The sequence below is a fragment of the Astatotilapia calliptera genome, chromosome 8 (genome assembly GCF_964374335.1).
Source record: "Astatotilapia calliptera chromosome 8, fAstCal68.1, whole genome shotgun sequence".
In the NCBI taxonomy this organism is placed as follows: domain Eukaryota; kingdom Metazoa; phylum Chordata; class Actinopteri; order Cichliformes; family Cichlidae; genus Astatotilapia; species Astatotilapia calliptera.
This window is the reverse complement of record NC_137429.1, coordinates 17,290,001-17,312,931: the sequence shown is the minus strand read 5'-3', so window position 1 is coordinate 17,312,931 and position 22,931 is coordinate 17,290,001. Positions and strand designations below refer to the sequence as shown.

Here is a 22,931-nt window from a genome sequence, read left to right as displayed (position 1 = left end):
TTGGGGTTGTATTGAATGCTAATAGGCACCTGTTGGTAGGATAAATCTTTCAATGTTTTTTTTTTCTTTAAAATATAAAGTTTGCACTTTGGAATACGTTTTTCATTTCCCTTTTCAATAATAGAGATTTAGTGGTATTGTTTTTTGTTTTTATCTCAGTATCATTATTTTTGATTGATGTGTCACATGAATGGATAGGTTAAATCTCCATGTCAGTGACTTTAATTTGTTCCTGGGGGCCCTACAACTTTCCAGTGGAATGTTTTAAATAGTGTCACAGGAAATACAGGAGTGATATCAAATTCAAAAATGTCATCTGAATATGAAGCTCATACCATCAGCTTTGTTTGACCCGAACACTGTATATGGGGGCTTGGTTGTCCAACTCTGTGATTAAAAAAATGATAATACAAATGATGAACTCTATACAAAAAAACAAAGTGAGGGACCTGTCACTGCACCAAATCAGAGTGTTTTGAATAAGAACTTTCTTATATTTTCACCTTTGTCTCATCTAGAAGTAATAGAAACTAAGGGTGGTTTTTCTGGATTGTAAAAAGAAACCCGACAAACAGCTCTATTTCCTATGAAACATTTTGTAAGCTGAGCATCTGAAAATTCTTGTACATAACAAGATTTGTTTGTGCTGTGCTTTAGAAAAAAATGTATTGCCATTGGAATGAATACATTTTGTTGCAGTATGCACTGTTTTGGGGTTTTGTCTTGTTTCGTCCATTTCTTTAATTATTCCATCCTCTGGGATCAAATATATGATTTCATATACACATAAGCACCTAAGTGATGCATTGGAGTAGAATGAATATAGTTAAACATACTGACTTAACCAGATAACTGGTACACTCCTATTGATGCATCTATTTTGAATACCACATTTTGTAAAAGTGTCTTCAACCATGTTGTGTGTCTCCCCTATACTGCTCTTTGTTTATACACGGGGGTGTCCTCCCATTGTTTAGCATATTATATATATATTGATAGATATAGATAAGTATCTTGAAGTGTACTGCGGCAGTTTCTTACCCCTTTCTCACTGATGGACTCATTGAAAGCGGACAAAAGTTTTTAATCTGAGAATTGAAACCAACACATCTCTTCATAAGACTTGGAACTCTGAGACTGGAAGAGTGAAGGTAGGATGATTTGTCAAACTTTTAACCCTGAGTACAGTAATGAACAGTTGTCTGATCTTGACAGCTTCTTCATGGAGTTTTGTAAAAGAATGAGGATCACAAATCTCATCCAAGTGATCATTTTAGGGCTTTTTCATGCTCATTTTAAATCTTAATCTTTATAGAACAATACTGAGATGCTTCCCCTTCCTAAAATCTCAAATCTAAAGTGGAAGGATTTATTTTTTTTGTTATTGATACACTGAGTAATAGCGAACTCAAGAAAGACTTCAAAGCCACCTCTGTCAAAATTAAATATGTTTATGTTCTTTATAATCTAACTAAAACTGCATAAACATACAACGTTTTCCAAGTTACAACAATCTATACCATTTGTAGTGGAGTGCACATTGAAAGGAAATGAAGTTAAAGTGAGTGGAGGTGGACTCAGTGGAACATATACAGGACTTCAGTTTCACTTTCACTGGGGTGATGTAAAAAATCCAGGCTCAGAGCACATGATTTATGAGCACAGATATCCAACGGAGGTACAATGTTTCTTCATTGCTTGACATCTAAACTCCTTTTCTATATTTTGCTTTGCCTTATAAGTTGTTGGACTTTCTTCCAGATGCACATAGTCACTCAGAAGGATCATCTCACTGCCCCTCCAGAGCATCCAGATGGATATGCTGTACTTGGTTTTTTTTTATAAATGTCTGTATGCCCCAGACTTCTCGCTGCTATTTTTAAATAGGCGACACTTATAAAACTGGTTTACATTGACGGCTTTTAAGTATTAACATAATTAGCATTCATACATAATGTAGAGTTGAAGTCCACAGGAGTCAGAGCCATGGGTGAACTTTACATCATACCTGGCAAACCTCACCGACAAGGGTTGGTCTTTTCTTCCACTAGAGTTCCAATGGCTTTGTTTAAAAAAAAAAAAACAATATTGAAAGATTAGAAGAATGGCCTGCCATTGTTGTTGCAGTTATAACAATAGTTAAAGGAAATTTGTGTTTGACTTCTTTGTCTGTATGTGGAATTATTTTTGAAGTCAAACGATAAAAGTTTGTAAAGTCATGAAGCAGAAGAGGGTGAGACAGTAGCTGACAAACCATGCCTCTTGACTTTTGTGAACATGCACTGAAGTGAATATAAAATGCAAACCACTTTATGATTACATTTATTTATCCTTTTAAATTCAAGTCTCTTTCATTCTAATCTTTCCACAGGGAGCAAGGTTAGTTTAGACCATAGCATCTCTATTGATGACTTAATTGGAAATGTAAATTTGACAAAGTTCTACCGATACATGGGTTCCCTGACAACGCCTGCTTGCAACGAAGCAGTCGTGTGGACAATCTTTCACGAGCCAATCCACGTCAACACTGAACTGGTGAGTTCTCTTTAGCACAAGAGGAGCAAAGATCGTGTAAGGGGATCTGCAAATATGAATGTTCTCTCCACCTTTTAACACAAACACAACTAACTAAACGGTCCAAGCTGTATGAGAAAATGCTGAAGAAAAAGCTTCTTATGTTAATTTATGTATTAGATATCAGTTAATTTATCACTTAATTATAGTGAATAGCTTGACCTGCAAATGACTCGTGGCAAATGAAATTCTTCTGTTATCCAGTCTGTGTTGGAATCACAAACATTTGCAGAAGAAAACTGAAACATGCAGCCAAGCACACGTGACATACCAATGGAACACACTGGTATATGCTGGTGTCTGCTTTGATTGTTCTGTTTGATAATCATGCCTTTTTATTTATGTTATTTCCACTGTCTGTACCAACAAGGAAAAATGTTGGGCAAACTGCACGTGACTGTGTGGGATAAACAGATAATTCTGAGTCATGCAAATGTAACAGAATGACACGTGACGTCTTTCTTGTCACCTTATCTGCCTAATGGTGGTCAGCTGTCTGCAGTTAGTGAGGCGTAGGCCCTATACTTGTCTGGCGACTCAGCAGATGCATGACTCGTTGAATTTAACTTAAGGCATCAATGAGTATGCAAATCTCTTACAACACTTTTGTGTGCATAGTCTGTAAGATTATAAAGCACCTCATTAGCCTGGATTTGACAGGCATGATAGGAGGATGACATCTGAGAGTTTATTTTTGTGGAAACAGAAGAAATACACCACAGTTATTAGAGTTTTGTATTTACTATTTTTTCCCCTATTTTCTTTTCTTTCTTTTTTTGATTTGCTTTCTTTCAGTAAGATTTCAAAACAGATTTGCTAAAAAATTATGAGGATCATTGTCAGGGCAAGATTTAAGATGTCCAGAACCTGGATTACAATATGAATAAGGCAGCTAGTTCACAGTCTCAGTGACTAAATGCACCAACGCATCATTAGGTGGGGCATTTCCTTTTTTAAAAAAAATATTAGACAATTTTGTGCATTATTATTATTTATTTAATTTTATTCTGAAGTGTAGTTTGTATTGTTGTTTCAGAAAAAATGTTCTTTTCAGACTTCGTTTTTAGTGTGGTTTTACAAATCTATAATAACCCCAGTAGCCTCTTCCAAGTACCAGCTACTTTTTATGACATCAGGTCTAATTTTGTGCTTTTTTTGTGTTCATATGTGAGAAAATCTACCATAGCTGATCTTGTCTGGCAGGACAGCAGAATGACATAAACAGTAAACTGACATAACAGCAAAATGCCCCATAATAAAGTAGGCTTCACAAATTTGCAAATCAAAATCTCTTTACATATTTTGTAGAGTAAAGTGCTCTAAAGCCTCACAAGAGCTGAAGGTTTTTAAAGGATGCCTCTGGTTGCAACTCATCTTGACATGAAAAAAGTGTCTTTGTTCAATTTAGGTGTGCAGATAAAACAAGCAGTAAAGACATTTATTTGAAAGTTATTTGACTGAGCTATGGAGATGCAGTCTGATGGTGCTGTATGTTTGACACAGTTCACAACCAAATCCCCACAGTAGCAGTAGAAGAAAGCAGAAGGGTCAAAACAGCAGGCTTTTGCTGTTTTGACCCTTCTGCTTTCTTCTACTGTTGGATACCAGTGATCTTCAGGCCCTCAGGTTTTGTGCATTTAAAACAGTCATGATTCTGTTACGGAAATCACTGTTTGTGAACACGGTTCTCCATGCCTTACACAAATGTAAGTTAAAACTCTGTCAGAAATGCTGCTGTCGTCTCTGGATCAAAGTTAACTTCAGATGGACTGAAGCTAAGTGGGACACTGTTCTGTGGTCAAATAAATCAAAATCTGAAATGGGACAACTTAGATAACATGGATGCTGAAGCTGCTAGACTAAAGAAAAGAGCGACCAACTGGAACGGTATTTGCACCTAGTTCAAAAGCCTGCATGTCTGGTTGTACAGGGTTACATTAGCACTTATGAAATTGACCTGCAGATGCGGAAGGGCAACACAGGTACTAAAATCTTGATATGGGTTTAAAAGTGACATATTCTTCCATCTGGATGGCATCTTTTCCAAGAAAGCTCTGACATATTTCCAATTACTATATAGAGCAATATACTAAATCTATTACAGCAGCTTGACTTCATAATATAGAGGAGTCTGGGTGCTGTGGTCTGGCTTGAGTCTAGATCTTTTACACATTAGGAGTATAATGAAAAGAATGGCCAAAGCTTACCCCTTACAAAAGTCCAGCATTGGTTTCCTCAGTTCCCAGATGTTTCTGGACTGTTGCCATAAGAAGAGAGGATGTCACATAGTCTTGTGTCATTTTTTGAAGATGTGTTGCTGCCATTAAATTCTTGTTTAATTGTATATTTTCCATGTAAAATGTTTGATATGTTGGCTGTTTTCAGTTATGATTAAAAAATATGTTTCCTTGTTCTTACACCAAAGTACAGGCTCTCAGAATGTGCACTACTCAGTCATACGCTAGAAGTAAAGAAGTGTTTGTGCTGCCAGGGCACCAGGAGATATTAACAATTTCAAAATGCATTTTTGATTGTAACATTACAGTGGATAAAACTTTGGTAATCTGTTCTCAGATAAAGAAGTTTCCCATGGAAACAAAGCTGGTTAATATCTACCGACCTACACAACCTCTTCATAAACGTCACGTTTATGCCTCCCGTGGAACTCCTCTGACTCCCTGTAAGCTGCAAAACACATAAATGATTCATGCATTTTTATAACTCCAATTGGCACATTACATATATGACCATTTTTCCATTCTTCAGATGAATGGTGTTATGATCCACATCACTGTGGTATGTATCAGCACATTTAGCTGTAGAGTTTTATGCAGGTTATACTCCATTTTGATTTTGACTTGTCCTAAAAATGTTTTCTGCAAATAGCTGTCACTCCACCTTCTTGGCACCTTCTGCCTGGCTCCCACTGTAGCGGTACATATCAGTCACCCATCAACATTAACACAAACAATGTTGTGCCAGACAGCAATCTTGATGCCTTTTTTTTTATGCACAATTGTTTTGGATATGATTGATGTAAACATTCTTATTTACATCATTACAAGATGTTACATTACAATGACAATCTATTTCACAGAAATCAAAGAGTATGATTGTTATATTCTCTTCTTTTGTTCTCAAACAACCTCCAGTGAAGTGTGTACTGGTGAGAAATTTGATGGAGGTGTCAGGAGGAGGTTTGGGGCATGACTATACCATCCTAGAGTTCCACTTCCATGGGGTGACACATCAGATACATCTGAAGGCTCAGAGCATACTGTGAACTCAATAAGATACCCAATGGAGGTAGTGACAAAGATTAAGCTTTTTTTTTTTTTTTTTATAACCAAACACACACCTGTTTATACTTCATTCCATTAATTCTTTTTCTTGTCCAGATGCACATTGTAAGCAAGAAAAAGGATTTAACCCTGGATCAGGCACTACAGGCACCTGATGGCTTGGCAGTGCTGGGATTTTTTATTGAGGTAAAACTTGGACAAGTGAAACTGTGAACAACAATATATGTGCTTTATTGGTATCAAACACCTTTGAGTGCTTGTAATAAATGTACCAAACACGTACATGTCAAAAAAAGCTAAATCTATACTATACTCAAATTTCTGACGGCATCTGCAATGTGAACAGGGCAGAAGTAATTCCAAATAATAGTTTCCACTGACTGACAGGTGCCATCACGTACAACATTACATCAATATTTCATCTAAAGACAAACAGTTTCCATTTTAACCTGCTCCACGCACAAAGTTGTGTTATCACTGTCTCAGGCACTCAGTGTTGTTGATTGACAGTGCAGTTCATGCTGGTGGCTGATGACAGTTTTTATTTCAAGGATGGAAATCCATTTCTGAAAGTTAAAGTAAAAAATGTATATTTTCTGCTCATTTGACCTAAATGATTATCAGAATTCCACAGAAATCTGAGAAAAGTGAACAAAAAACCCTGAAGTGATTGATAGGTCTATAAAAAGAAAGCATAAGCTGTCTGTAAACACTTTGTCTTAACCCTCTCAGGCTCAAATTAAACTTTTTGTTGCTAATGCACAACCAAGTCCTGCAGTGGTACTTCTGAGTAAAAAAAACCTCATAAAATATGTATGTGGGGTAATCAGGTTGTTAGTTTTTAACTGTTGCAAATCGGCAACGCCTGCCTCGAGAGGGTTAATATCCATTTTCTAGTCCACCCATACTACCAAGAGAACCTCTCATGGGAGCACTGTATCAGGAACAGCAACGGTGTGTTTTTTAATGTTTTAATTTTTTAAGTTTGTTAAACTACAACCCATATGTTTGAGTTTCTTTCTAATTATCCAATATAACTGTCTCGATAGACACATCCCACATCAGCGCTAACATCTAAGACAAACGCCTGGAAAAAACTGACCAGCTATCGCTCAAAGATCCACAAAGTTGGTGAGCACAAATGTACTTTGTTGAATATAAAATCAAAATTCTGAATGAGGACCTAAGCAGATCACTGCAACTTGTGCATTTTCACTTCCTTGCAGGTACAACAGTGAAGGTCACAGACGATATCTCCATTGATGACTTGCTTGGTGATGTGAACCGCCATGAATACTACCGCTACAGTGGCTCCCTGACCACACCTTTATGCAGTGAAGCAGTTGTCTGGACAATCTTTAAAGAGTCAATCAATGTGGACTTAAACCTGGTAAGTTATACGTAATGTCAGATATTTAAAAAAGGTAATTCAGCCTTGAGGCCTTTGCATAGTATGCCAGATGAAGAAAAATGGGAGTAATAATACAGATGTTTGACATTCCTATGTACAATGGTTAAAATTACTATATTCCCTTTGTACTGAATTGTGTTTACACAATGAGAAGGCTGATTGTTATTAAGAGGCACCTAGACAGGGAACAAATGCTTTTTGGGGGTTGTTGTAGCTCAGGAGGTAGAGTAGGTCATCCATTAATCGGAAGCTTGGTGGTTTGATCCTTGGCTTCTTCACCCTGCATGCTAAATATTCTTGGGCAAGATACTAACACCAAGTTACTCTCTAATGCACCTATCTGAGTATGAACGTGTGTGAACAGCAAAAAGGACTTAATTAGAAAAGGCATAGAAAAAAGTGTTTGTGTGAGTGAGTATGAATGAGGCAAGTTGTATAAAGCACTTTGAGCACTATATAGAAACCAGCCCTTTTTTACTTTCTACAAAATTGCACATTCTTTCAGTCTTAAGCAATTTTTAAACATTTTAACCAACAGCTGTATCTTGAAATGAACAGTAATACTGATGGTAGAGAGTCGGTAATGTGTATTCCACGTGACATTACGGTCAGCCACTTCAGCTGAGAGTTTATGGATTTAGACGTTAGCATGACGTTATCTCATGAGTTTCCATCTAAAGGCGACATACTCTGTTCTGATTGAGGGATTTCCAAAAAAATAAAAGGTACAGGTCTGCTATCACTTTGCTAAGACATTAAATTGATTAAACCACTGATCACGAAGAATTTATCATATAAAATATTAAAATATCTCTCCCATGGGCAGTGACGAAACAGTGATTTTTTTTTACTAGTTCCTTATTATCTATAGAGATACCACAACACACTATAGATTTAAAACAATATAGGTTTATTCAGTGCAAATATTATTAGTTAATAGTAGGAATCTTTAGTGAATGAATAGTAACAACTTTAAACTTTTATTGTGTTTAACTTTACTAGGTAAACTATGTCATTACATTTAAAGTTCACTGTTCAGTCCTTTGGACAGCTGGTTTTGTGAAAATCCAAAATGTCTCCCTTTTCTTTAGTGGCAGGTCATGATCTCTAGCCAAGTTTTAAGTATGTTTAATCCCAGAAAAGCAGAGAGAAGCTATGGTATGTTTTATATTATTAATGTTGGCAACTTTATATAACAAAAGAAACATACCTAAAAACAGAATGTATCAGAAACACGTGATCCTTGGCCTTCAGCTGGAATAACTTTCATGCATACCAACATGCATATATCATGTAGGAAACTATTCTTAATTAATAAATGCTGACTACATTTCACTATAAATATTGATTTTTTTTATGTTGTCCTTGACTTGATAACGGTATTGAACAGTTTTTAGGAAACTTGTTAGACTTGAAATCGGTGACCAAGATCGAGTATGATTGTGATAGTTGACCTTAACAACACACACTGAAAAGCCAAGCGCATCTACTATCATAAAAAAATTTAAGAAAATACCATACTTTTTTCATAGCAATAATGTGATAGAACTGCACCACAGCACAATAAGCTATGATAGACTACGTTCAAATAGAGTCAATATAATGTTGGTTCAGGTAAAGTGATTCATCTGCTCGGTTTCCTCTGGTGTGAATGACACTTTCAGTTATCTGTGAAATCAGCTGCTCTCAGTATATCACTAATCAGTGCTGGGCAGGAAGAGAAAAATCACGTGACTGTCTTCAACAGTTCAACACATTCTTTGGCAATCTGTACATGCGTCAGGTGAGGTCACCTTTTCATCAACCCTTATGAGGCTTCCACGACAGGCGCCAGCAGTTAGCAGATTACATAACAGGTTACACTTCTGCACCAATAAACCAGGAGCATGTATTCCAGTGCAGGAACATAGACATCAAATAATGATGTGAACATTAAATATGTCTTAAAAGATCTTTTTTTCCCTTTAAACCCACCAGATGAAGATGTTCCCTAATCAAACAGGATATTTCAATGTGTATCGACCCACACAGCCCTGTCATACCAGAACAATCCTAACTACAGCTGGCAGCGTTCGACAGTACTCCTCGACATCTGTTATGGTTTCTACTGCTGGTACGCAGCACCGGTGTCTATTTTATATAATTTAGATCAGCCAAGAACTGCTGTGAAGAATATACTGTGCTGCACTTATTAGGTTCTTTATATGTTAGCTTGGAAAGTGATTTTTCATTGGTGACATTTGAATATGTAATTTTCATTACTTTCATTGTATTATTAATATTGGTTGATTTTAGTGTGAGCAGAAATGCAGTTTATAAAACTTTCAGGGGATTCATGTCATACTGCCATGATATTAAACCTTGAAACTGAGATTACCAGTTACAGTTACCAGTAACAAAAATATTTCTGCAGTTGCTATAAAATAGCTGTTTCTTTTACTTCATCAAAAAAATATCTTATGAGGAAAAAAAAAAATCACTATTTAAAAAAGCTTTTCTTTAGTAAAGGTGATATGTTTGCTATACAAAAAGCAAAGTATAACAGTATATTTTTAAATCAAACACTATTCTTTAGCAGTGGGAAATGTATTCTTCTAGCCAGTTTAAATATAAAAAAACCCCCACTTGTTTCAAATTGAAATGTGTGATTCTTATATGACGCTACAGGTCTGAAGCTTCATGTCTGCTAGGGTTCATTTCACTTACATGCTTGATATAATATATATAAAGTGAGGAGGGAATTTAAAGCTCCTTCAAACTCGGGTCCTCTACCAGAGGCCTGGGAGCTTGAGTTTCCTGTACCTGTGGTTGACCCCAGCCTCTATGGATCTTGTGCTTAGATCTTGTTCCTGTGCGGCCATGATTAGCAATAAATACAACTGAATTGGACTGAATTGAATTGGTGCCATGTAAATGTGAATCTGATCCATTTATTTATTTTGTAACCGTTACAATACATGGCTCTATGTTACTCTGAAGTTGCTGTTACTTTTAATAACATCAAGATTAGTATGTCAGCCAAACAAAAGTAACGAGGGAGTGCCGTCTTTTGTCAGTTTGACTTTTATGTCAGCAAAAACTACAGTTGATCAGGAACCAGTCTAGGTGCCCCATGTTACTTAGACATAGATAACCTGCGTAATCTCTACTCAATTGCATTGAGCATGACCTTTAGCGTATAGTGGTGTAACCTAAAATGCATTTTGCGCTGATATCATAATGGCACAAAGTTAAAAGAAATGTGTCATCTTTAAGTACCAATACAGTTGGAATATCACAGTATGTCATCCTATAGCTGCCCTTTATCCTTTAAGTTTAGGTCCTCTACACAGTGGTTGATTATTTCTATATGAAATGACTGGTATGTACTAGGAACTGATCTGATATCTCTGTGCTGGTGTTGTTTTTACGTCATCATAACTGCTGATCCAGGAACAACATCACAACTGACAAATGACGTGGTCTGAGCGTTCAATTAGCATTAGCCAAGAAGTTAGTTAATGCTTTTAAAAGCAACCATCAGCAAACCAAGACGAATTACTTAAATTTGGGTAACAGTTAACCTAACTCTTTGTTCTAGGGCATTAGGCAAACCAAAGCATTTTTTTCTTTCCCGCCACATTGCAAAGTTATGACACCGCAACAATGTGGTTGATCAGTTGGTCGATCAATTGCAATGTTGATCCTGGACCAATAAAACAATAAATCACATGATAGGGTTGGGCAAGGTTTACAATGGGTCCAATCGAAACCTTGGCTGATTGTGACCCAAACCTGTTTTCACACCTTGGCTCGTGTGATGAGGTAGAGGATCAATGACCCTCTTGCGGACACTCCTATAGGGCTTAAAATTTGGAATATTAATTGCACTTAGAACTGAAGAAGCTTCTCGGATGAGAGGTGAAACGCCTTCAAGAAAACTTGAAGTCCAGATGCTTTTCTTTCCATGCTCCTTAGACCATCCCTGGCCAACATTATCATGATGATACAAAAATAGCAGCAACATATCATAATTAGATATCTCCATATAAGCACAAAACACACCTCTAGAAGTTTAATATGAATGAAAAAAAAAATCATTTTCTTTAATTTTGATTTAACTTCACAACTACATACGATTTGTTTCCAAAACCCAGGACCAGTATTCTGCTCACAAACCTTCTCAGAAAGTAGTTTTAGCGTTTCACAAAGCTTTCTAGTTTAAAAACCTTCTGGTCACGAGAAAACATAAGCAGGGACATGCAAAGGAAAATTATCAGTGCAGCTCTAAGCAAGCTATGGACTGAAAATAGTAACATATGATATAACACATTCTTCCAATAGGTTTGACTGGTTGATTAAACAAACAAAAAAACAACAACAAAACTAGAAAAGTTGCCTGTGAATGCCAAAGTGAAAACAAACAGTGTCACAGACATTGCATGTGTACAATGTGTGCTTATGTAATCATATTTTTCATGGTGATAAATCAAAGTACTTGTCACCATGCAACAATGATGGAAATAAAAGAATTCACCTTTAACTTGAAAAATACTCCAGCAGAGCCAGACTCAGGGAGGAAGAAGAAGGAAGGACAAGAAGACAAACTATGGGAGAAAGAAGACAACATTTAATGACATGCAATATATGCTGTTGTAGTCAAAGGTTGCACTCATCATGGGCAGGAGTGTCATGGTAATTTGGGGCTCTTAATGACTCTTTTGAACTGTTCTTTCTCCAGGGTGGAATCATGTACAGCATTCATCTTTAATAACCACCAACACAACGTCTGGCATAATTCTGACTGGATATTTGACCACTTTTGGCAGAATTAGTTATTAGTTATTATCTTTTAACATGATTAGTTTTAACAGAAACAGATTTCATTTCATGTATTTATTTATTTATTTCACTCTTGGTTCAACAGTTTCAACAGTTTATCATTCCGTACACACAAACCTTTTTATATTTTTTTTAATCTGAAAAAAAGGGGAAAAAAAAGACAAGACATTTTTTTAAAGTCTAAAAATGGCCTGTCTTTGTATAGCACTTTACTTAGTCCCTATGGACCCCAAAACACTTTACACTACATTCAGTCATCCACCCATCCACACACTGGTGATGGCAAGCTACATTGTAGCTACTGACAGAGGCGAGGCTGCCAGACACTGGCGCCACCGGGCCCTTTGACCACCACCAGTAGGCAACGGGTGAAGTGTCTTGCCCAGGGACACAACGACCGAGACTGTCGAAGCCGGGGCTCGAACCAACCTTCAGATTACAAGGCGAACTGCCAACTCTTGAGCCACGATCACCCACAATCAAAAAACAAGTAAATCATGTGTCACTCTTTTACAACTTAAGTGTTGTTGCTGGTTCGATAATTATTCTGAAATGATTGTTAGCTGACCGTTTTGGAAACAAAAACAAACATTTTCTTGAATTCTATTTTAGCTTAATCAGGATTTGTTTCCAAAATCTAATATTCTATTGACAACTCTTCTGTGAAGAGTAGCTGTAGAGGTACAGGGGGAAGAGAGGCCTCATCTACTAATAGAAAGGTTGGTGGTTCGTGGCTTTGAGTGCTTCAGGAGCACTCAAAGGTAGAGTAGAAAGGAGCCATATAAAAACCAGTCCATTTTCCATTAAAGTAGTTTGAATTAGTATTTTGGACTGTATTAATAAAGTTTCTTAGTACAATGTGTATCTGAACATCAGAAAATAAGAGTGGCTGTGATTAATTTCCATAGCTCCAAGAAATCTGAGCTGAAATAGTAACCTATGGACACATTCTTTTAAGAGGCGTTGGTTGATCAAATTACAGCATGTTTGAGTAACACATTTTGTGTTCCCACAAGGAGGAAATTTCAGTCCGAGACTACTAACAGAGTTATAAGAAATACTAGAAAGTAAAAGAGATAAAAGTAAAGAAAATACGTTTTAAAAAATGTGTCGAAGGGACAAAAAAAGGCTAAGGAAAATGCTCAGGAGAAAAGCAGATCACTTTAACTTTTTTTGATTTATCAAAGTTTGCTATCTACAAGCACGCTTATTGTTTTCTTGCTAGTTTCCTTTTTGCACCACGGAAAAACTAAGAATGAAGTACTTAGTTTTTAACCTAGCACATCCAACCACCATTATAAACTATAAATGTCACCAGTCTTATTATGTCCAGTGTTTATTTTTTTCAATTCAATTTAATTCAGTTAAAGAGAAACCACAACAATCAATGATCCCTTATGAGCAAGAGCTTTTACTACAGTGGGAAGGAAAACGTCCCTTTTTACAGGAAGAAACTTCCAACAGAACCAGGCTCAGGGAGGGGCAGTCATCTGACATGACTGGTGGGGCTGGGTGGATGAAGACAGGATAATAACCAATATGCAAAGAGGTGCATAAACACATAATGGGTTGAATAGGTATTGTTAATGACAAGTAGTTAAACATATGCCATTTTATGACCAGTAGTCAAGGTAGTAAATTAGCTTAACAGCTGCAGGCCATATATTATCCTTTAGTTCTAATGGTGTGCTACGTATCTAGTTTAGTCTCTATTATACTCTTGAATAAAAGAAACATAATCATTTGTAGTTTATTAGACAAAATGTGCATTACTCTGTATCCTTGATCAGCTGTGAATGTCTGACACTGTCTTCTTGAGAATGTTTTACTGCTGAATCATGTGAAGAAGGCCATAAGAGGGAGACTAGGTGTCTGGGCAGAAGAGATAAAACCACATTCTTTACCCCCCTTCCAGTTTCACACAGAAAGACAGGGAGGCAAGGTCAGGAGCTAGGCTCACTAAGAATTAGAAAAACATGTGAAGATGCAGCTTTTATGACAAAGAGGGGGGCTGGGATTAGCTATAAAAGTCTGTGAAAGTTGCCACCATTTTGAGACATGCTGTCGAACCTCTGCAGGCATCTCTCCCGTCCGGACGTTGTAATGCTCTTATTGTGAATTGTACCGAAATAAATGATTGTTGATTGAGCATATATACACCGAGTATTGTCCTTCCTTCAGCCCAAAGATTCAAAGAACTGCTTGTTTTCAACAGTATCTGACTGACCTGACTAAATCCCAATTTCAAGAGTCAGATGTTTTAGTTCAAAATGCATTTTTTTAAATCTGTTTTTATTTCTCATGACCATTGCTACACACGGACAGTGCCTATTCCATCTGAAAACAGTTCTGTTGTTTCATATTTGTAGATGTGATAAACTTGTGCAACCAATGAATGATCAAAAGGGGGGAGTGGAAAATGCTGAGATTTGGCTCTTGTCTGTGCCAAGCTTACCTGGCTAAATGGAAGGTTTCCTGGTTTTATGTTTTGTCTACTTATAATCTTTTAATACAGGAAATACTCAACAATACAAGGAATGAATGTTCCGACTGTATCCTTTTTACATTGTTTTTTCATTTAGGGGAATAATGACAATAGTCTTTTTTTATTCAATCAAGCCCGTAGTTTGTTTTTTGTTTTTTTAAACAAAGGACTTCCTTTATGCTAAAACCCAAGATCAAATTAAGCATGAGTAATACTGAATTTTCATAAGATGTTCTTTTGATATCATCAAAATGTAAAACTGAACAACTTAGCATGAACAACAGTCTAAATTTCTAGACTTCCCCTCTGCCTTGCTTCCTCCAGATTTCTTGTGAGGAAGATAAATGAAAAATGTAACATTTAAAGACACATCAACCACCTGTGAATTTTCAAAATCAAGTGTTAGAGGTACTTCAGTCATGTTAACTTCAGTGCATGCTTCAGAAATATATAGGGTCTCTGACAAGTGCTTGCCCATAAATTAAAGAGATAATCTGTGACCATAACTTGTATCTATAAATAATTCTTTGCTGGTTATTCTTAATCTATAAAGCCACTAAGAATGTGATGGACTGTACTGTTATTTGACCTCTTAGCAAAGACAAAGTTGAACAAGTTGTTCAAGGGATCTTGAAAACACAGATATACATGATATATTTGGTATTCACAAAAAGTTCAGAATGCACGCAGATCCCCAAGTGTTTAATGGACTGCAATAAATTAGTTTGTGAAACACTTGAGCAGGCAGCATTTGCAAAGGTTAGCTGGTCACTTCCTCCAAAAACATCCATATATGCTTCCATATATGAGCAAACATACAAAAAACACACGGGCAGTGATTAAGGCAGCTGAGTGTTGCGGCTTTAAATGATGCATTTAACACTGACTCGTAATCTCACAACACCCTGGCAACAAAACGCTGAAGTTTAAATCTGATATTTTGATGTATCAAAACTACAAACTTACATTGTTCCCTTCAATGAATAGAACAAGTCATAATTTCCAGCACGGGTCGAAACATGCTTAATCCAACAAAAGCTGAAAGAAGCCACATCATATTCTATGACGCTGAAATGGGCAATGAGCCATTAAAATATCATAAACTCAAAACACACCCAGAAACTGGATATATATAAAATTAAAAACAAAAAACAGTAGCTTCAGGATTTATTAGAACAACCATCATAGATGATATCAGAGTTGTGAGCAGAAACATGAAAAGCTGGTCAAGATACATAAAATGTGTAAGACCACCAAAAGAACCTACATTGCTGATGTGACTGTCTGCACTGGACAATTGAACAATGGAAGAAGGTGGCTTGAGCTGATGAATCAGGTATTGCTTTCTAACATCCCCGTCCCACCAATTATGAAATAATTATTAACACAAGGCATAACTGTGAACTGAATGGCTTTGATTAGTCTTGACAGAAGAGTGAAGCTATGACAAACAGGCTGCTGTGGTTCCTGGTTACATGTATGCAGGAAATATCAGCGTCACATGTGTTCACTAAAAACCGGTTGTGGGAAATTTGAAAAACTGAAAAAAAAAAACCATTCCATTTTAATGACAGCAACGACTCTCAATCAGATGCTGCTGTCTTCCTGTTACTGATTTGGATGGGTGATAACACACTTGAACTGTCTATCAATACGTCTATCGTATTGCAAAGCTTTGTGTGTTCAACCAGCTTCCCAGGATCTTTCAAGAAGAAGAAACTGTAGCAGAGATCTAAGATTACTTGTTAGTGTAATTACCCACATAGCATTCTGGTTAGTTGCAATGTTTGTCATTTAATTAAAACAAAAATGCTGGCATTGAAAACACTATTGATGGATCGCTACTCAAAACCCAAGCTGTCACCTGCACTTAACTGTCATGCATTCACACCTATCACCTTTCAAGAAAAACACAAAAGAAAAAAAAAGTCATGCAGATCAACATAGGAAAGCATAAATGCTCCTGAATGATGGAAAGCATGCTGTCTGTAATTGTCTACTGGGTGTCTAGGAACAGTCCTACCAAGGCAAAGACTGATATGTTGTTTTAGCAGTGAGTCGCATTAAATCGTCTTATTATTCATGAATCGACACAATCACACGAAAACACAAATAGAACATGATTTAAAAAAAACCCCCGATGATAAAACAATCTCCCTCTTTGTCAAACGGTTTTCATTCTTGTTCACTGCACAGTTCCATCCCCGTTCTCTGCGGCCTGCTGGAGCAGGGGGCTAGGAGGAGGAGTTGGCCGTCCGACTGCGGTCTGGAGTGTGGGGCCTCCCTGCTGCTGCGGAGTCGGGGCGGTCTGCCTCTCCCCACCGAAGGGAAAAGGGTAACACCACCTGGGTCTAGGTGCAGTTCCCCCCTCCAGGGGCAAGGGTACCTAGACTCGGTTCGTAGAGTACGCTTGGGGAGTGTGATCGTGTGTACAGCGTCTCTTTATGTTTGTCTCCACGTTGGTTGAGTGTGGAGTAAGTGCATATGAGAGCATGAGGGTGGGAATGGATGTTTGTATCTGTGTGTGCCTGTATGTCTGTGTCTATATGTCAGGTTGGGTGTCAGACGCCACCTCTCTGGGGACATCTCAGGCTCTCCAAGGTTTGGAGGCCTATCTCCCCCCACCACCACTTCCCCTGCCAGTGGCGGACTTGTGTCTGGGGATGGGCGCCCAGGTACACACCGGCTCACTCCTTGGTGGCTGCTTATCGGGGCCTGGAGCCTGGGGCTCGCTCGGGCCACTTCGGAGGTGGGGTGCCCCCGGCCTCACGGCCTGGGGCTCGGTCACTCAAGCACAGCTGGCTGCCGGCGGAGCTCACGGGCGTGTCACTGCAACCCCCCCTGGCTTCTGCTCCGCGGCTGCTGAGTGAGCCCTCATCTGGGACTCTCCTCAGCTCTTACTGGGACAGTGGCGCAGCTGCCCCTCTGTTGGTCTTCCTTGGTCTCTTGTGTTCTGGGGGCCTCTGGATGTCTGGAGTTTTGATCTCCTCCATACCTGCTTCATGCCCTGGAGGACGGGGCTGTGCCCCCCCCCCCCCCCCCACACACACACACCCCCACACCCTCTAGCAGATCATTACATGAAGGAACCTTTTAAAAAAACAAGCGCGTCCATGCTCACAGGTGTACACACGGGTGATCACACACACAAACGACACCCTTTTTGGCTCCTACCTCAAAGCACACTGTGTTCTGTTGATCTTATGTGCTGCACAATAATGTTTAATATTTAGTATTTACTGTCATATTCCCATATATCATTGTGATGTTGTTTATTCTATTACTCTTGTTCTCTTCTGCTTGTTTTCTTTTTTCTTTCTCAACAGGTGATCCAGGTGATCGATATATGCATTTTTTTTCTTTTTCTTTTTTTTTTCCGCTCATTCTGTTGGTTTTTGTTTTTTGCCCTTCTCCCCCGTCCCTCTTCTCAGCTGTTTCTCTTTCCCTCTTTCTTTCTCCCCTTCTTTCCCCCAGTCAAGTCTGTCCCGTATTCAGCAAGTGAAAATAAAATAAACAATAAAAGGTGAATCAAATGGACCATTACGGCAAGGCTGGGATGGTCAATTTGGTAAAGTAAATCCGTTGGGCATCTTTCTTTGCCTTTAGACAACAATTCTGATGGCAAAAGAGCCAAACAGGACAGGCAAAAAGAACAAAAACAAAAAAACAAAACAAAAACAAAACAGTTCCTGATTGTGTAAAACAATAAATGAAAAAAGTGAGATCATTAATCATCACGACACAGTATTAAGGCCACATTAAGAAAAACGATCATTTTGATCATTTTGAGATTGAAGTCGAAACTATTTTGAAGAAAAAGTTTGCTGTACCCTTTACAAAATGCCTTGTTTGGATTAAATTTATCAGCCGTCTTGTTATAAAACATGCATCATATTTATTGCACGAGGCTGTAATAACCTTTACGTAACCTTTCTGTCCAAAGTTGTGTGTTTTTTCCGTCTGCCCAAGGTGCAGTTTTCTTCATATTTTCACCTTTTTATAATGACACCTACACTTTGTCAATGTGCCAAAAGAAAAAGTATTTATTTTCTTGTTACGCAAACCGATTCTGAAGTGCGATTCCGCTTTGTCTTGAAATAACGAGTGTAATCTAGAATTACGACTTTAAACTCGAAATTTCGACTTTATTCTCAAAATGATCGATAATGTATTTTTTTTTCTTAATGTCGCATTAATACTCCGTTGTACTTCCGCGAAATTATTGCGGAGAGATAAAGACCAACTCACATGTTACATGGAGGCGGTGTCCAGCCAGCTGCAGGATGCACTGAGGGAATAAAAAGAGGGAGGGTGAGGTGAGCTGCATCTGAAAACAGGCTGAACGGAGGCACAGGTGCATCAAAGGTAAGACACTGTGCTGCTCAGGTGAAGTGGCTACAGTTAGAAACCTGCATTTGTTGCATTCTTTTCTCTATTAACTGCAGCATTTGAAATTTTAGCATTAGTTAATTTTTAGAATTGAATGGTGAAAGTTTTTATATAGGTAAATTTGTCATTCCATACAGCAACATGTTAATTCATAAATTCATTCATTTATTTCTGTGTTTTACATTTTTTCAAAGTATTTTAATTTAATTTAATGTATTTTTTTTAAAAATATGTGCGATTCTAAACAATGTGGCTTTTTGCTCTTTTCAGATGGAGTGGTTTAAAGTTGTTGCGTTTGTTGTGTGCGTCCTACCCACCGCTCACTGCGCATCGGACTCTATAGGTATGTATTCACTTAAGAGCTTTTTGTCTACATAAGGGAATCTGAATGTCCTGTTTTAACCCCATCTTTTTTTTTTATCTAGCCTGGTGTTATCATCTCCCATCCTGCAGTAAGTACCCAATATCTCCATTATCTATTCCATGTTGCCCACTGGGTGACCGCTCTCCGGTGACTTTATGTGCCCTTTCTGCTTATAGATGACACAACCTGGCCAAGAATTTCCCCCCAGTATTGCAGCGGCAGCCGACAGTCACCCATTAACATCGTCTCAGCATCAGCCACACCGAACGACAAACTGACTGAATTCACTTTTTTCAAGTATGACAACACCTCCGCAATGACATCCATAGAAAATACTGGCGACACAGGTAAACACCGGGTGTAAGGCCACAAAAGTGTCATCTCGTGTTTTTTAGATAATAATAATAGTAATAATAATTTGAAAAAGAAAAAAAAGACAACTTACTTGGATTTCAGCGCCCCCCTCTTCTCTACAATTAAACTGCCTTGGACCTGAACATTTCTTCTTACTTCTTTCAGGTTAGGTGTAACTTCACCATGTTTTTGTTTTTCCTCCTTCTTCCAGTCAAAGTGACCCTTAAGAGCGGAGTTAAGATTTCAGGAGGGGACCTGTCCGAGCAATACGACAGCCTGCAGTTTCACTTGCACTGGGGTAATGGCTCCTCTGTGCCCGGCGCAGAGCATACAGTAGATGGAAAGCGCTATCCTATGGAGGTACAGATTTTTTTAACGTTTATTTTGTACATTTATCTTGTACATGTTAAATTGTAAAAATAAATAAATAAATAAAATAAACAAACAAACAAACATCTGTATGATCTTTATGAATTTATGAATTTTCCCAGCTGCATATTGTGAACAGCAAGTCATCCTACAATGGGAATACAAGTCTAGCCGTCAAAGACTCCACCGGACTCGCAGCTCTTGGTTTCTTCATTGAGGTGAGAGAAGCAGCGCACGAGATGATGTAATGCCTGCTGTGTTATTCTGTTTTGGAATCACTGCATTGTCATTGTTGTGTGTGCCTGTGTGTGTGTGTGTGTGTGTGTGTGTGTGTGTGTGTGTGTGTGTGTGTGTGTGTGTGTGTGTGTGTGTGTTTGGGGTGGTGGTGGGGGGTTGTTGGTATACTGTTTACACATCTTAGATGGGTATGACAATGTAAAATAAACTTTTTTTGCAGGTAATGCCAGGTAACTCAACTGGCCAGCCACAAAGCTGGCGCAATTTGACCTCTTACTTGGCCAACATAACACAAAAAGGTAACATTTTTGGTAAACCCCCCCCCCCCCCCCCACACACACACACACACACACACCAAAAAAACCCAACAACCTCCTCTCCTGTTTCTGCCTCTAAATTCTGTAATTTATAGTTCCTTCATGTTGTTTCTGTCCTCAGGCCAGAAAGTTTCCATTGCAGCCGGGTTTTCCCTGGACGACCTGCTCGTTGGTGTGGATCGCACTAAGTATTACCGCTACCTCGGATCCTTGACAACCCCAGCTTGTAATGAGGCGGTGGTCTGGACCGTTTTTAAGGAACCAATTAAAGTCAGTAAAGATCTGGTAGGTGTTATTTCATTTCTTCCTTGTGTCTCCTAATTGTCATTGTTGCAAGCACCAATGCCCTGATAGTGGTTCATGGAGTTAACTGGAAACAAAAAATGTCTCATGACCAGATTGACCTCTTCAGCACCACACTGCACTTCAACGACAGCATGTCACCACTCATGACAAACGTCTACAGAAGCCTGCAGCCTGCACAGAAAGTCTGGACTCAGAGCATCAAGGCCTCTGCCTCCACAACCTGCTTCTCCCTGGGCCTGCTGCTTCTCAGTCTTACATTGGGCTGGAGTTGGAGCTAAAATAGAAAGAGGACATTGTCAACAAACGTGCCTCCCTTCAGCACATGCGTTCTTTCCCTATTTAATTAAAACAGGCTTTTGCTGATTTCTAATGTAGCTCTTTATGTTTCACATAATCACGAAAAGTGCGAAGAATAATTTATTAAGGTGAGGGCTACTTATCTCTGCTATTCTTGATTATGGCTACCTGCTACAAAGCTTTAACCTGTTTAAAGATTTGCATTTGTATGTCTGCACCTCATGCTTGCACCTCAAGTTTACTTTAAGCAATGACATGCACAAGTTTTCATTTTGCGAGGCCAACACGGTCTGAACAATTGAGGCATGTTCCACGTCCGCGTTGAGCTGCCAAGCTACACTTGACAAAGAGATGCACCTGCAGTGTAGTTCTGGTAGTTATGAAATCCAGCATTATAAGAATGTGACACGTGAAGATATGCCTTGATGTTGGCATGTGCACATAGTTTAGTTTACCAAACGGTGATTGAAGGATCAGGGGACTGTCTTGTCCTTGTTATTTTTTGTATTTATTTTAAACTATTGTAAACTTTATTTTGGCTCCATCGGTGCAGCCACTATTGCAGTTGAAGTGGAAAATGGAAAAAGAAAACATGCTGATTCTTTTATGAAGGCTTTGTGTGTAACTTTCCCAGAGAATAACTTATCAGTGATGCACATTGTTTGTCTTTAGTACTGAACTGTATTGCTTGAACATGAAGAAAACTGTCACTTTCCTGGTCTTATTAAAAGACAATTAAAATTATTCATGACTGTTTTTGCAGTTTTACTGTCTTTTTTAATTCTTGGAAGTTTCTAGAACTTTTGAAATGATACATAGCTGGGTGGAGTCCTCATCTGCATTTGCTACTGTCATGGTCCTGGGTCGTGCGACCCAGTGTTTTGTGTTTAGTCTATTTTGATGTTTATTGTTTGTTTAGGTTCAATAAGTTATTCCAGCTCATTTGTAATTATATTACCCTTGTATTAAGCCTCCCTTGCCCTTCATGTGTTTATGTCTGTGTGTCTTGTGTTGTCAAGTTCATGCTGTCGCTTCTGTCATCTTCCCCTGTACTCCGTCTCCCTGGTTCGTGCGTCTACCTGTCATGAGTCATGTCTGCATGGTTATGTTTAGTTCATGTCATGTCTAATCTCCATGTTTCCTGTTTACTTTGAAAGTCTGTATTCAATGTCAGTGTATTTAGTTTCACCTCTTCTGTCCTGTCGTTAGCCAAACGGGACAGGCAAAAAAACAAAAAAAAACCAAAACAAAAACAAAACAGTTCCTGATTGTGTAAAACAATAAATGAAAAAAGTGAGATCATTAATCATCACGACACAGTATTAAGGCCACATTAAGAAAAACGATCATTTTGATCATTTTGAGATTGAAGTCGAAACTATTTTGAAGAAAAAGTTTGCTGTACCCTTTACAAAATGCCTTGTTTGGATTAAATTTATCAGCCGTCTTGTTATAAAACATGCATCATATTTATTGCACGAGGCTGTAATAACCTTTACGTAACCTTTCTGTCCAAAGTTGTGTGTTTTTTCCGTCTGCCCAAGGTGCAGTTTTCTTCATATTTTCACCTTTTTATAATGACACCTACACTTTGTCAATGTGCCAAAAGAAAAAGTATTTATTTTCTTGTTACGCAAACCGATTCTGAAGTGCGATTCCGCTTTGTCTTGAAATAACGAGTGTAATCTAGAATTACGACTTTAAA

General features: G+C 38.2%; 1 protein-coding gene and 1 pseudogene across 1 annotated transcript; both read left to right on the top strand.

The window, feature by feature from the left end:
* The first annotated feature begins 1,648 nt into the window (after positions 1–1,648).
* LOC145430532 (putative carbonic anhydrase 3) lies at positions 1,649–9,977 on the top strand (annotated as a pseudogene).
* An 8,903-nt stretch (positions 9,978–18,880) lies between these two features.
* Positions 18,881–21,982, top strand: LOC113019287 (carbonic anhydrase 4-like). The gene is made up of 9 exons (XM_026162893.2): positions 18,881–18,958; positions 19,253–19,325; positions 19,408–19,434; positions 19,523–19,693; positions 19,912–20,060; positions 20,192–20,287; positions 20,527–20,605; positions 20,745–20,908; positions 21,022–21,982. Exons 2-9 carry the CDS (start codon positions 19,253–19,255, stop codon positions 21,205–21,207), a joined length of 945 nt encoding a protein of 314 aa, XP_026018678.1. The 5' UTR covers positions 18,881–18,958; the 3' UTR covers positions 21,208–21,982.
* Positions 21,983–22,931: the final 949 nt, after the last annotated feature.

Excerpts from the sequence above, each read along its gene's own strand:
- LOC113019287 (XM_026162893.2), top strand. The coding sequence starts at position 19,253 with ATGGAGTGGTTTAAAGTTGTTGCGTTTGTTGTGTGCGTCCTACCCACC. Across the intron at positions 19,326-19,407 it reads CTGCGCATCGGACTCTATAG|CCTGGTGTTATCATCTCCCA; the intron begins GTATGTATTCAC and ends TTTTTTATCTAG. Across the intron at positions 20,909-21,021 it reads TTAAAGTCAGTAAAGATCTG|ATTGACCTCTTCAGCACCAC; the intron begins GTAGGTGTTATT and ends TCTCATGACCAG.